Below are 14,548 nucleotides of genomic sequence, written 5' to 3' on the forward strand. Positions count from 1 at the left end.
TTGATCTGGCCAAAGATTCCCCAACAATGATACTTTCAAGTTTTGTTTTATCTTTTCAATGTCAGGAACCAATAATCTCTTCCCTGTCACACACCCTTGGCTATAACGGACCCTATTAGTAAAACTCAATCAGTGTTTGTGCAGTGAATCAATGATTGAGTCCTCGAATCCCCTCCCCCCCATTTATTCCCTCCTGAATGAATACCGGATTCAATCAATTCACCTGGTTATAGGCAAAGATCCAATCAGGATTAACCTGATGGACAGTCTGGAATCCAATCAGGCATCGCTTTCTGATTGGATGGTTGTAGTTGCAAAGGGGGAAGATGTGATTAAAAAGGCCTATAAAAGCCTCAGGCACCAAAGAAGATATGCAGAAACTTCTTTCTCTGGAGTCACTGCCTGGGTTCTCCACCGGATCTGAGGTCTGAGCACCCTGCCACATCAGAGCTGGTAAGTTACAGACCTCAGCTAAAGACACTCTCATCTTATCTATGGTCATCAGGTTTTGAATGATGGCATGTAGCTATGGGTGGCAGGGAGATTTTCTTTCTTTTCAGATGTACAAATGTAAGGCTTTGATTTTGCCTCTAAGTGTAGTTTTGCCTTAATCCCAAACACCTTGATTTGTACTTTGGTTTATATCATTTAAAAATCTCTTAACCAACCAGATTTTATTTTTTAATGAAAACGTCTGTTTGGAATTTTTTTTTTTTACATTAAAAAGCTTTAGTTTGCACAGGGACTTCCCTGGTGGTCCAGTGGTTAAGACTCCACACCCCCAATGCAGGGGGCACGGGTTCAATCCCTGGTCGGGGAACTAAGATCCCTATGCCTTGTGGTGCGGCCAAAAGATTAAAAAAAAAAAAAAAAAAGATTTAGTTTGCACAAATGGCACTCATTTTAGGCATATCTGCTTTATCTTTCCCAGTGCAGTTAACTGTGGAAACTGAGATTAGAGACTGTGTTGGGCCACAAGATGCTCCTATTCCCATAGTTTTAGGGCCCTAAGTGGTGGTCTGAAAGGTTTCCCCCAAAAAGACCGGGGTCAGCCTTCAGGCTCATGGTACCCACTTCCCAGTGCAACCTAATTGAGCAAAGCAGTGAATGGAAATGGATGGACGAGTGGGTGGGTTTCTTCCTCCTTGGTACTTGTGAGAAGCTTGTTCTGGTGCCCACAAGGGCAAAGCTATGGCTTTGGGCCCACTGAGCCCAGAGTGGAATTCTGCTAAACTGAGGCTCTTCCCCCACTGCCAGAGCAGTGACTTTGGCTCTGAGTTGGTTCTTCTGAAGGGTGGGGAGACCGAGTAGGGGGTGCTCATGCTTAACCTGAGAAAGATTCCTTGTTCCCTGAAAGTTTCCACAGGATTCTTTTAGGAGCAGAGTCACGATGAGTGTGCGGAACCCCCTGAGACTCCTGGACCTGGCGGGAATGAGCTTGCTTAGGGATGAGGCCTCGACCATCACGGCTCTGAAGGATCTGCCCACAGAGCTCTTCCCCCCAGTGTTCATGGAGGCCTTCTATGGGAGACGCAGCGAGACCCTGAAGGCCATGGTGCAAGCCTGGCCCTTTGTCCGCCTGCCTCTGGGGGGCCTGATGAAGATGCCTCATCTGGGAACCTTACAAGCAGTGTTGGATGGGCTTGATATCCTGCTTGCACAGAAGGATCATCCCAGGTGAGTCTGATCAAGGGAGCCTAGTAAGGTTTTGGGCAGCTCTGAAGAGAAAGCTGAAGTCAGGAGAGTGGATGGACAAGGGATGGAACAGAGGCTTCGATGATGCCAATGAAGAGACACAGAGACTTGGCCATTGCTGAGCTCATTTGGGGAAACGCCTTCCAGCAGTGTATGAGTGCCTAAGATGCAGGGGAGCCTGAAAGTACATGTCTCAGCCAGGGATGCGTAAGGGTAATAGGTGTAGAAAGCCAGGAAGGATGGAAGGGGAAAGGAGATGGAGGAATGTGAGGCAGAGAGGGAAGAAGAGGGCAAGACAGCAGGTGATGTCAGGGATGAGAAATAAAAGCTTGGGTGGGGAGTCTGAGTGCTGCCTAAATGCTGAGACTGTGGTTTCATTATGTGTGGATCTTAAGCCATCGCTGACAATCTGCTGTTTCCCCACAGGAGGTGCAGGCTGCGGGTGCTGGATTTAAGAAATACCAGCCAGGACTTCTGGAGAATGTGGTCTGGATACAGGGTCCATGGGTGTTCAAGCTCACTGATGGCACAAGTGGCTGAGGACAGGTCAAGGGCAGAACAGCCCAGGGCTCCCTTGGAGGTATTCATAGAACTTCATCTCAAGGAAAGGACCTTGGATGGATTCCTCACCTACCTCATCAGATGGGTAGAGCAGAGAAAAGCTTCCATACACCTGTGCTGTAAGAAGCTGAGGATTCTTTCATTTCCCATGGAAAATATTATGAAGGTCCTGAGTATGGTACAGTTGGACTGTATCCAGGAGGTGCAAGTGAATTGCACCTGGCATCTGTCCACCCTGGCCGTATTTGCTCCTCTCCTGGGCCAGATGAATAAAGTGCAGAGACTCCTTCTCTCCAACATCCACATGTCTGCACTTGGGGGGCAGGAACAGCAGCACGTTGTCCAAATTACCTCTCAGTTCCTCAGGCTGCACCACCTCCGGGATCTCCATCTGGAATCTCACTCCTTCCTTGAAGGATGCCTGGACCAGATGCTCAGGTGAGTGTGCACCATTGTTCAGGTAACAGCGAACACAACACTAGAATATCCAAAGCACTGTCCCTTTTGCTTCTCTATCCTGAACTGTGGTATCACATAACCACGCAAATCAAGGTAGGGGCCCAAACTGGGATAGAGCCTCTAGAAAGGGACACCCTGCTAGGAAGCTATGGACTAGGGGTTAGGATCTAGTGGTGTGGGTATATGATTTCTTCTTTAGGAAGAGATAGCTTGGTTTAGATGAATTAAGAAAATAACTAAGGGAAGTGGGCATTGAAGAGGGAAAACTCCATCAGGCCTGAGCATTTCTAAATGGAAGCTCTGTGCTCACCAGTGTTGTGACCACAATGAGCCTATCTCAAATTCCCTGTTTGCAAAAGGTTGTTTTTTCCTCCTGAAAAGGTAATTAATATATGGATAATGCATGATTCTGGAGATGCTGGTAATAGATCAGGAGCCTAAAGCAGAATAAAAACTGGTAGATGGTTTGCAGATGATGCAGGAATGTAACTGAGCCCCTGCAGACTGGCAACCTCAATTGATGTCCTGAGATGTTGCCCTGGTGGTTCCACTATGCACATCACCCAGAAGCCTTACCTGGCCTGAGATATGCGTGCCTGTGGCCCAAACGTGGGCTGAAGGAAACCTGAGTAGGAAGCATTTTATGTATGTATCTTACTATTAAAATTCAGTGATGCCCACTCTTTACTGAGACAAGGTGTCAGGCTCTCCCCTGAGCGTGTTCTAGTGTACTCTATTATCTTCGTTCATCCTCATAAGAAGTGTAGTAAGTTTTTCTCTGCTTGACTGATGAGGAAAGAGAGCTTTCAACTTGGCTCAGTCACACAGGAAGATGAAAGGACTCAGGTTAAAATGAGACTGGGCATTCTGGGTATTGATCGTTATCAGATGATCAGGCTAACCTTGGGCTTGGGCAAATCACTTGTCTCCCTACTTGAGGTCAACTTCCACCTCGGTTTCCAAGACCTAATTGCTCTGTTTCTCCCCAGGTGTCTGACAAACCCCTTGGACAACCTTGCAATAACTCACTGCCTCCTTTCGGATTCAGACTTGAACCATCTGTCCCAGTGTCCGAACATCAGTCAGCTAAAGGGCCTGGATCTGAGTGGCATCACCCTGACCTACTCTAGTCCTGAGCTCCTCCCAGTTCTGTTGGAGAAAGTTGCAGCCACCCTCCAGGAACTGTATTTAGAGCAATGTGGGATCATGGACTCTCACCTCGAGACCATCCTGCCGCCCCTGAGCTGCTGCTCCCAGCTCACGTTCTTTAGCCTGCGGGGAAACCTCATCTCCATGGCCGTCATGGGGAAGCTGCTGCGACACACCTCCGGGCTGCCCCGTTTAAGTCAAGAGCTGTATCCTGTCCCTCAGGAGAGTTACAGCTCTCAGCGAATCCTCCAACCTGGGAGACTTGCACAGTGTCGGGCTGAACTGTTTGAGATTCTGCGAGTCTTAGGACGTCCCAGGATCATTTGGATTAGTTCCAGCCCCTGTCTGCACTGTGGAGATAACACATTCTCTCATCCCCAGCCCATCGTATACCGCTGAAATCCCCCTAACTACTTGGGTACGTCTAAAAGCTTTCTTCTGAGCACTTGGAAACTGATATCTAGGACATAGTTGAATCGTAAAGGGAAAACAGACCCATGGTTTCAGACATCTGCTCAATGTGAATGGGAGAAGAGAAAGTGATTAAGGGAGGGTGAAGGACTGCAGAGGGAAAAGTTGACTCTGACAGGTAATAGGCCTTTTGGGGACATGTGTCATAGAGTCAGAAATATGAACCTAAATTTCTGGAGGTGGATTGAGTCTTGAGACCCACGTGTTGGAGTTATCCCTGGGTAGATGGTTGTAAACGAATGGTCAGAAATAAAGAGACCCTCAGTGTAAACTGACTGCTGCCCTCCATGCTGTATTATCCTGATTTCTCAGTTTATACCGCAGGAATCCAGATACTGATGGAAGAAGACAATGGCTCTGAATTGTCTATGATCTGATCTTACCGTTCCCACCAGTTCTTTAGCCTGGAGCATCTCATACTTCCTTGCTTATTTCTGTGGCTGTTCAGTGGGTTAATACACACAAAGGGGAACATACTCAGTGGTCAGTGAACCACTGGAGTGAAGAGTTCTGGGCAGGGCCCTCACTGCTGGCTCAGGCCATGACCCTGGACATGAGCAGTCCTCACGGTTCTCCTGGTGGGTCCATAACTCTCAGTTCTTGACTTTTCAGTGTGGGGGGAATGGGCTTTACTGCACAAGGCATGGCTCCCAGTTCTGGAAGGGGTCATCCACACTGCAGATAAGCTGAACCTCTGGACCCATGGTGAGTAATGGTCCTTCCTGAATTAATCCAGTTGGACCAGGGAAGTTATACAAATTTCTTTTAGCTAACTACTAAAATCATACAGGCATGTAACATGGTTTTAGTGTTTTTATACCTCATTAAAAATTATATCCTTTCAGGACTTCCCTGGTGGAGCAGTGGTTTAGAATCCTCCTGCCAATGCAGGGGACATGGGTTCGAGCCCTGGTCCGGGAAGATCCCACATGCCGTGGAGCAACTAAGCCCGTGCGCCACAACTACTGAGCCTGCACTCGAGAGCCTGCGAGCCATAACTACTGAGCCCGTGTGCCACAACTATTGAAGCCTGTGCACCTAGAGCCCGAGCTGCACAACAAGAGAAGCCACCACAATGGGAAGCCCCGCTCGCTGCAACTAGAGAAAGCCCGAGAGCAGCAACGAAGACTCAACACAGCCAAAAATAAATAAATAAATAAATTTATTTTAAAAAATTATATCCTTTCAGGGGCTAGATTATATCAATGAGAGATTGAATTTATTCCCATAAAACCTATTTCTCACCAACAGGGAAGACTAGAATAGCATGTTTTGCCATCAAATAATCAGAATGTATAATGTATAACAAAACACTTGTGGGTGTAGGTGACCTCCTTGCCTGTGGTAAGACTGTATTTGTCAGGGTTCTCCTGAGCAACCAACAGGGTATGTCTGATTGCTGAGCAATGTGTCAGTGAGGATTACCACCCCCTTCTCAGTTGAAAAATCCCCATATAACTTATTGTCTGCCCTCCATAGCCTCATTCCCACATCCTTGGTTCCACTAACTAGATCCTGTAGAACTATATTTACTCCTGAAAAACTCTGTGTGTAAGTGAATCTGATCATTTCAAACCAGTGTTTTCCAGCGTCACCTGTATATATATTAAAGGAGATTTATTATGGGAATGGGCTTGCATGATTACAGAGGCTGAGAAGTCCCTCAGCTTGATGTCTGTAAACTAGAGAGTCAACAAAGCCAGTGGTATAACTCAGACTGAGGATTAAGGTTGAGAATCAGGTAAGCTGATGGTGTTACTCCAAGTCTGAGGCCAAAGACCTGAGAACCAGGGGACCACTGGTTTAAGTTTCACAGTATGGAAGCCTGAGAGCCAGAAGCTTTGATATTCATGGGTAAGAAGAGAGAGAAGGAGAGAACTTGTCCTCTTTGTTTCATGCAGAACCCAAGGATTGCATGATGCCCACCCATACTGATGAGGGCAGATCTCTTCACTCAGTCTACTGTTTCCAATGTTAATTTCTTCCAGAAACACCCTCATCCAGAATTCATTCTTTACCATCATTTTTTTGCACAGCAATATTCATACAGAAAAATTTTAACCATCATAGTGACCCTAACAAAGGGCATTCACAGCAAAGCTCCCTGCTGAGGATTCAGGGGCCGGTGTTGTTGACTCAGTGAGGGAGGGGATATAGGGTTGGGGGGACCTTAGGTAAAAGCTCAGTTTTCTTGTGAAAGAAAGACAATGTTACAAACCTAGTTTCTGGGATTTTTTTTTTTTTTTTTTAGTTTCTGGGATTTTTGTAGGATCCAATGAGATGATGCACTTGTGGGCTTGGCACCCAACCTGGCAAACAGTAAGACATTATTAAATGAGTCTTTTCCTTCATAGCAGAAGCCCCCAGGATTCTTTATCCCTCTAGCTTACCCTCTATTCCTTGCAACAGGGGAGGAGAACAAACCCAGGACATGAAATGTGTCTCAGCATTTACATGTGGCCACCAATGAATCATGATTTACCAAGCTGCTCTAGTAGCCAGTGCAGGGAGGGTTGGGCGTGGACATAGAAGTGATTGGATTCATCTCTAGTTATAGACATTCTGAGCCTCAAGTCCTGTAGGCCACCAGCTGGTTGATCAGGCCAGAGGATATAAATTTGGCCTGTTTGGCAGACAGGACAGCACGGTTCAGTATTTTTTAAAAAATCTGCTGTTATGTAAATGCTAGTTGAATAAATAATTGTGCTGTGAATCATTTAAATATTAAAGATATAAATATTCTTATAAAACTATAAAGGAAATTTAGTATTTTAAAGAATGCATGTGGGTTTAAAAAAATGTTTAACTTGGTTTGGAGTCTCAAAACAAATAGGACTTAAAAACTGATTTTAAAAATCAATGAGCATTGGAACTTCCCTGGTGGTCCAGTGGTAAAGAATCCTCCTTCCAATTCAGGGGACATGGGTTTGATCCCTGGTTGGGGAACTAAGATCCCACCCACATGCCGCAGGGCAACTAAGCCCACGGGCCACAGCTGGAGAGGGAAAACCTGAACACGACAACTAGAGAGAAGCCCGTGCGCCACAACAAAGAGCCTGCGCTGCAACGAAAGATCCCGCATGCCTCAAGGAAGATCCCAAGTGCCGCAACTAAGACCTGACGCAGCCAAAAACAAACAAACAAACAATAAGCATTAATTTTTTCTCCTTTAGAACACATTTAAAATAATAAAATTTTAGAGCTAGAAGGATTACAATTATATTTATAATAGTAGATTTTATTTATTTATTTTACTTTAATTTTTTTAATTTGTTTTTGACTGCGTTGGGTCTTCGTTGCTGCACGCGGGCTCCCTCTAGCTGCGGCGAACGGGGGCCACTCCTCGCTGCGGTGCGTGGGCCCCTCACTGAGGCGGCCTCTCCCGTCGCGGAGCACGGGCTCTAGGCGCACAGGCTTCAGTAGTTGTGGCACACGGGCTCGGCAGCTGTGGCTCGCTGGCTCCAGAGCACAGGCTCAGTAGTTGTGGCACACGAGCCTAGTTGCTCCGCGGCATGTGGGGTCCTCCCGGACCAGGGCTCGAACCTGTGTCCCCTGCACTGGCAGGTGGACTCCCAACCACTGCGCCACCAGGGAAGCCCCAGATTTTATTTCTTAGAGCAATTTTTGATTCATAGTGAAACAGCAGAAAGTACAGAGAGTTCCCATGTAACTCATGACCCCACCATATGCACAGCCACTCTATCTATTAACATCTCCACCAGAGTAGAAGATTTACTATAAATCATGAGTCTACATTGAGACATCATTATCAACCAAATTTCATATTTTACACTAAGGTTCACCCTTGGTGTTGTGTATTCCCTGAGTTTTGGCAAATACATAATTGTATACCCTACAGAGTGGTTTTACTGCCGTAAAAATCCTCTTTACTCTGCTATTTATCTTTCCATTCCTGCAACCCTGGCAACCACTTATATTTTTTATTTCCCCAGAGCTTTGCTTTATCCAAAATGTTATATAATTGGAATCATCCAGTATGTAGCCTTTTCAGATTGGCTTCTCAGTTAATGATATACATGTAAGCTTCCTCCATGTCTTTTCATGTTTTGATAACATTCCATTGTCTAAACATACCAGAGTTTATTTAGTCATCTACTGAACAACATCTTGGTTGCTTTCTTGGTTTGCCACCATGAGTATCTGTGTGCACCATGGTGTGGACATAGTTTTCAACTCATTTGGGTAGATACCAAGATTGCTGGATCATATGAAAAAGTTATGTTTTACAATTATTTTTCTACCTTGACAATCTTACCTGTTAGAGATTATCTCATAAAAGGAAGGGACTGTGTCTTTACCACCTTGTGGTCCCACAACTGAACAAGAAGCCCAGTGAGCCAGTAAATGTCTATAACTGCAGGTGCATGGAACAATTTAACATCAGTTTATAGCCAAATGTTATTTTGCACTGCAATGCAAATTGGGGAAAGTCAACATTAGCAGGCTACTGATAACATAAGCAAGTGGGATATGGAAGAAATAGCATTTGTGTTCTATTTGAACCTATAAATTGTACATGGAAGTGTAACCAAGCAGGACTCTCTGGGGCCTTCCCGGGGCAGATCCCCACCATATTCTCCTCCTGCCTCTTGTTTGCAGAAAATCTTTAGCCTCCTAGGACTTCCCCAAGTTACAAAGAATAAATTGAATAACAAAATATGAGAAAATGCAGAAACAAAGGAAAACAGTCAAGCAAGACAAAATAATTATACTTTAGCCATTAAACAAAGTAAAGAACGTTTAGTTCCTCCTCACAAGCTATAGATAATATTCTGAGCCATAGCCTTTGAGCTGTTTTGCAGATACAGAACCTTCCATCAGGTGGAAGAAGTTAGTTGTATCCAGACCACAAGCACATACACCACAGACCAGTTGGAACCAGAAGGTTGATGATGCTGATTCCCAATTACATCACCATCAGCCAATCAGAAGAATGTCCAGGAGCTAATCATACACCCCACAACACTCTCCTGTCTTTAAAAGACTTTCCCTGAAAGTAATTAGGGAATTTAGCCTTTTAAGGAATAGTTGTCCTTCACACTCACAGAACCCATGATATCAGATGGACGAAAGACCAAATGTGGGAGGCTGATCCAGACTTAGAAAGGAGGATGACAATTTCCAAAGCATAGGAGAGATGTTGGCTCCCTGTCATCAGTTATGCCATAAGAAGAAGGCAGTCACCCTTTCACACTACTCTTGGTAATTTTCTCACAAAGAAACAAAATACTTTAGCTCTAAATGTTTTAAATTACAGTGTACTAAGTACTAGTTTTAATTTACCTATATATTTATAACCACAGCAAGAAAGTTCTTAAATTTTTTAAAGGCCACAGGATAACCATAGTTTTTCTTTTTGATTATTAAGATTGGGTTGTAGTCTCAGTTTGCACATTCATTTTTATCATTGTTGGGGAGGAGACACGTTTCCTCTACCCTTAAACGTTCTTCAACTGGTCTAATAATCAAGTTGACATAGGACAGATTAACAGGAGAAAAAAAGAAGTTTAAATGGGAATGTTCAGCACAGTAAGACCAAGGAGAAGCCAAGCAATTGAGGCTTATGTGTGATCTCAGAACACGGAATGGGAGAGGGGGCCTGGGCTTCAAAGTGCAGAAAGGTGATTCACAGAAGAGCAGATGTTTGGTAATTAGATAGTTGTCCTGCCATATAGATACTTCATTCAGATAAAGTTATCTCTTGGTAAGAGCTCTCTCTCTGGCCCAGGCTCCCCTTCTGAATTTATTTAGGTAGTTCAGAGAGAGGTAAAAGGTTTTCTTTGTTTGTTTCAGTCTGCTGGGTCTTGATTGCCTGTAGCTCAAAATAATATGCATACCAGAGTAGCACATTTTGGGGACGGAGGGGCTCATTCTGAACTACTATAGTCTAGGTACAGGTCTGCCTGTATTAAATTTATTTTTCTGATTATGTGTTTTTTTTGTCTGCTTCAATAGAATGTAAGGTTTGTACATATGGGATAACATGAGAGCAGGACGATGTTATATTCATTGGATGTTTCCCCATCACCCAGAATAGCAGTTGGCACACCCTAGATACTCAGTAAATGCATTTTTCTAATTGAGTAATAATTGACAAATATAATTGTAGATATATCAAATGTGGAATGTGAAGATGTGATATACATATACATTGTGAAATGATTACCAAGATCAGGATAATTAAGATATCCATCACCATATAGTTGACTTTTTGTGTGTGTGTGTTGCGGGGGGAGGGTGAGAATGCTTAAGATCCACTGTCAGCAAATTTCAACTATACAATATTATATTAATAGCTATAGTCACTGCGGGTGTATTAGGTACTTGAAGAGATATCTGAACACCCATGTTCACTGCAGCATTATTCACAATAGCCAAGATATGGAAACAACCTAAATGTCCTTTGATGGATGAATGGATAAAGAAAAAGTGGTATATATACATAATGATATATCATTCATCCATGAAAAGAAAGCAGTCCTGCCATTTGTAAAATTATGTTTGGACCTGGAGGATTTTACGCTAAGAGAAGTAAGCCAGAGAGAGAAAGGCAAATACTATATGGTATCACTTATGAGTACAATCTAAAAAAAGAAAGAAAAGAAAAGAAATTTCTCAGAAGCAGAATATAATGTTGGTTGCTAGGGGCTGGAGAAGGGAGAAATGGAATGATATAGGTCCAAACGGTACAATTTTCAGTTATAAAAAGAATAAATAAAAGCTTTAAATGAATCAAGGAGAGAGATGTGAGGGGGCATTATTGGATATTGAGTACTAGGGGGTGTCTCATGTGCTGGGGACATCCCAGGGAACTGGTCCACAGAGTCCCTGCCCCCAGGGGGTTCTGCAAGTCCTCAACCCTGACATTAGAAGATTTTTCCCACAAAAGGCCAGTGCCCCTGAGACCACTGTGCTCCTCCTTCATTTGTGCCAGGCAGCCAATATGTCTTGGTTTGACTTTCATCTCCCATGACCTTTCTACAGATCAAAGTAGGCAATCTGGTGTCACTTGGATGAGAAAGACATCCTCCTAAAAAGCACAGTTCTCAAAGTCTGGAGGCTGTGATGAGTAAGGAGACTAAACTGAAAATTTTCCAAAGAGCATCCTTTCCTGGCCTAAATGCCAAGATGGGGACCCTCCACTTCTCACCTAACGTGCCCCTCATCTTTTCATCCACAATGGATTTTATTCACTCTCTCTCTTTCCAGACTGTCCATTGGCCAGACTCCATGCCCTTGGGCAGGGGGTGGGGGCAGCCACTGGAGCCTAATGCAGGTCAGGGCAAGCAAATCCAGTTCATTGGGAACTCACAGCCCCAAATCCAGGCCCTCAGTGACCCCCAGTGGTCTAGACACAAGTCCCAAGACTTGAAAGGACACAGCTCTGTGACAGCCAGAGGACATGGTCTCCAGGTTGTCTGTGATTTCCCTGCTTCCCTCTTATTCTGGGCAACACACCAGCTCCTATGGACATTCCCTCCTCTTGTCCCTCTGTAACAGGGTGGAAGCTTTGTATTCTATTACAAGTGAATCACTAAAACGATGTTGCCTATAAACTTAAATTATACATAATGGCACATCTCTGAGAACCCTGTCTCCCAGGTAGTGAGCATTAAGCTAAAATACATTTGTTTAGCTCACAGAAAACATCCTGACCAGGCCCACCTGTGAATGACTACAGGACGGAAGAAATTAATACATTCCCTCCAGAGTCTGAACAGAACCAGGAAATGTTCGACTTTACTGCCTCCCCTTAATATAAAAGAAGCCTGAATTCTAACTCAGGCAAGATGGTTCTTTGGGACATGAGTCCATCATCTTCTCTGTCAGCCAGCTTTCCCAATAAAGTCACTATTCCTTGCCCCAGCAACTTGTCTCTCAATTTTCTAGCCTGTCATGTGGTGAGCAGTATGAACTTTGACTCAGTAACACCTCTCCGTTCCTTCATTCTCTGTGGCCCAATCCTGCCTGGGGAGAGTCACAGACATCCTCCCCACCCACCATGTATCTATAAGCCTGTCCTTTGGGATTGTCTGGACTCAGGGTGATGTCATCATCAAATCTTTATTGATGAGGAAGAAAGATCAACAGCTCCTTGTTTATAGCAAGACAGTGGATCTAAAGTGTAGCCAGACCTTGTTAAGTACTGGAGAGGGCAAGGATGGTCAACACAGGGACCTGGACATTTTAAAAGGCACAGAGGGCAAGACATTTCAGGGCCAGCAGAGTTCTAACTTGGGAAAGAAAAAGGACTTACTGGGCCTGAGGAGAACTTTGTCAGCTCAAGGACTGCCTCAAGAGAGTCACAGAGGGGAGAGCCTCTGTAGGGGACTGGTCCCCAGGGTCTCCCATCAGCTGTCACCTCCAGGAAGACCAGAGGAGTCAGGGTCCACCTCTGTAACCCAAGAAGGGTCAACCTCCAGCATTCCTGGGTGCTTCAGTTGATCCAGAAATGAAGCAGGGAAACTCTTTGCCTTGGGGTTAGTCATATTTCCATAATAGCTCAGTAGAACTTGAGAAGAATTCCTTGATTTCTGCTGATCCCGGTGGAAGGGTGTCCTAACACTGAAGCCAGGCTTCAGGTTCCAGGAGAGGTGATGTTGGTGGGCTGCAGAAAGAGAGGGCTACTGAGTCAGTTCATGCTGGGAGAGGAAACTGGATGCACAGAAATACTCTAAAACCCAAAGCAGGGACCCAGGAGCAGATGTTTTGGAATCTCACTTGAGACCCTTTGACTGGAGAAGGGGATCAGGACGTCCCCCTGGTGGGCTCAGACAGCTGCTCTGACCTGGGCAGCAAATGAGGTCATGAGGACAAGGAATCAGGACAGGGTAGAAATGCCAAACCCAGGCTTCTCATCAGACCCTGGGAGTCCTGCTGACTCAGAATTGGGCAGGAAGGATGGTGCCTCTGTGCACACGTGCTCCCTCCTCCTAGAAACACAGTGTGTCCCCAGAGCAAACAGGCTCTCAGTGAAGGAGGACAGAGGTGGTCCCCACCCTCAGGGGGAAGGGAGGTGGCTGGGCTTTTATAACTTCTAGAACATTCCAACACTTTGACCCTTCTTACCTAGTTGGATCTCATGGAAGCTGGCATCCCGTAGAAACATCCCCAGCTTGGAGTCTGCAGTTTCCCCATTTCCAGTGACATCATGTGAAGTCTATCTGTCAGTCCTTCCTAACACTTAGGTGGTCTGACAATTCCAGTGACCTTCTGAACCCCTCACCTGAGGGAATCTACCAGTTATTCACTGGGTGGAAGTGGGCAGGTTCCTCTCCCAAGGCCATCCCCGAATCCACCAACTTAACAATTGGGAAAAAAGCAGAGAACTTTACATTTTCTGTGAAGGTTATTTGAGGTAGTGTTAAAAAAATGTACTGGCACCATTGCTCACCCAGTTTGTGTTCAATAAACAGAGATGTTGATAATTATCATTGTTACTAATCTCACTCTATTACAGCTTATTAATAAAGGTGTTTGGTGGCCTGGGAGTTAAAATGTCTATTGAGTGCAATTCAGTTTAACCCAATTTTACACAAAGGCTCTACAAGGGTTAGAAATGTGGCGAAAGGAATCTTCCAGAAAGTTATCAAGATGGCAAACACTCTTCAAAGAATCCTAGTCTTGGTGACCAGTGGTATATAAAAATCGTTTGGGCATCACATTGAATAGAGCGGGGAGAGAGAAGCATAATAAATCCTAGGGATAGAGGGAGGGTCTTACTTTCTTAGGATCCTGAACTTCAAAAAGTCTCCATGTGATCCAGTCCAGGGTGGGGGACATCCCTGAACATGGCAGACCATTAAACATCAAATATAACTTCTGAATTTTGTGTGGGAAAAGTGTTGATATTTGTGAACAGTGCTTAATATGAAGGGGAAACAGAATTCTATTTCTGTGCCTAACGGCGTCACCTTGATCAATATCTGTATTGAATTTACCCAAGTTTGAGAAAAGAGTAATTATCAAAATACACTTGGAAAGGGGTCAATTGGATTTTGGTTCCACATCCAAGGCCCCTGGAAAATGACTGGTGTTATTTGCCCTCTGAGAAGCATCCTCTGTGGGAAAAACCTGGAAGATAACTTCTGGTAGCAGCTGCCATGATGAGGACAGGGTTATGTGTGACTGATCCATGTTTATTTCTCCCCCTGGTCCAAGTTCCCAAAGAGCCCACAGCACCTCCATTAGT

The 14,548-nt window shown here is 44.7% G+C and overlaps 1 protein-coding gene across 1 annotated transcript; it reads left to right on the forward strand.

The window, feature by feature from the left end:
- The first annotated feature begins 388 nt into the window (after positions 1–388).
- Positions 389–4,547, forward strand: LOC137209987 (PRAME family member 8-like). The gene is made up of 4 exons (XM_067711561.1): positions 389–453; positions 1,358–1,677; positions 2,122–2,694; positions 3,705–4,547. The coding sequence occupies exons 2-4, from the start codon at positions 1,391–1,393 to the stop codon at positions 4,261–4,263; spliced, it is 1,419 nt and encodes a 472-aa protein (XP_067567662.1). The 5' UTR covers positions 389–453; positions 1,358–1,390; the 3' UTR covers positions 4,264–4,547.
- The last annotated feature ends 10,001 nt before the right edge of the window (positions 4,548–14,548 follow it).

The sequence above is a fragment of the Pseudorca crassidens genome, chromosome 2 (assembly GCF_039906515.1).
Source record: "Pseudorca crassidens isolate mPseCra1 chromosome 2, mPseCra1.hap1, whole genome shotgun sequence".
Taxonomy (NCBI): Eukaryota; Metazoa; Chordata; class Mammalia; order Artiodactyla; family Delphinidae; genus Pseudorca; species Pseudorca crassidens.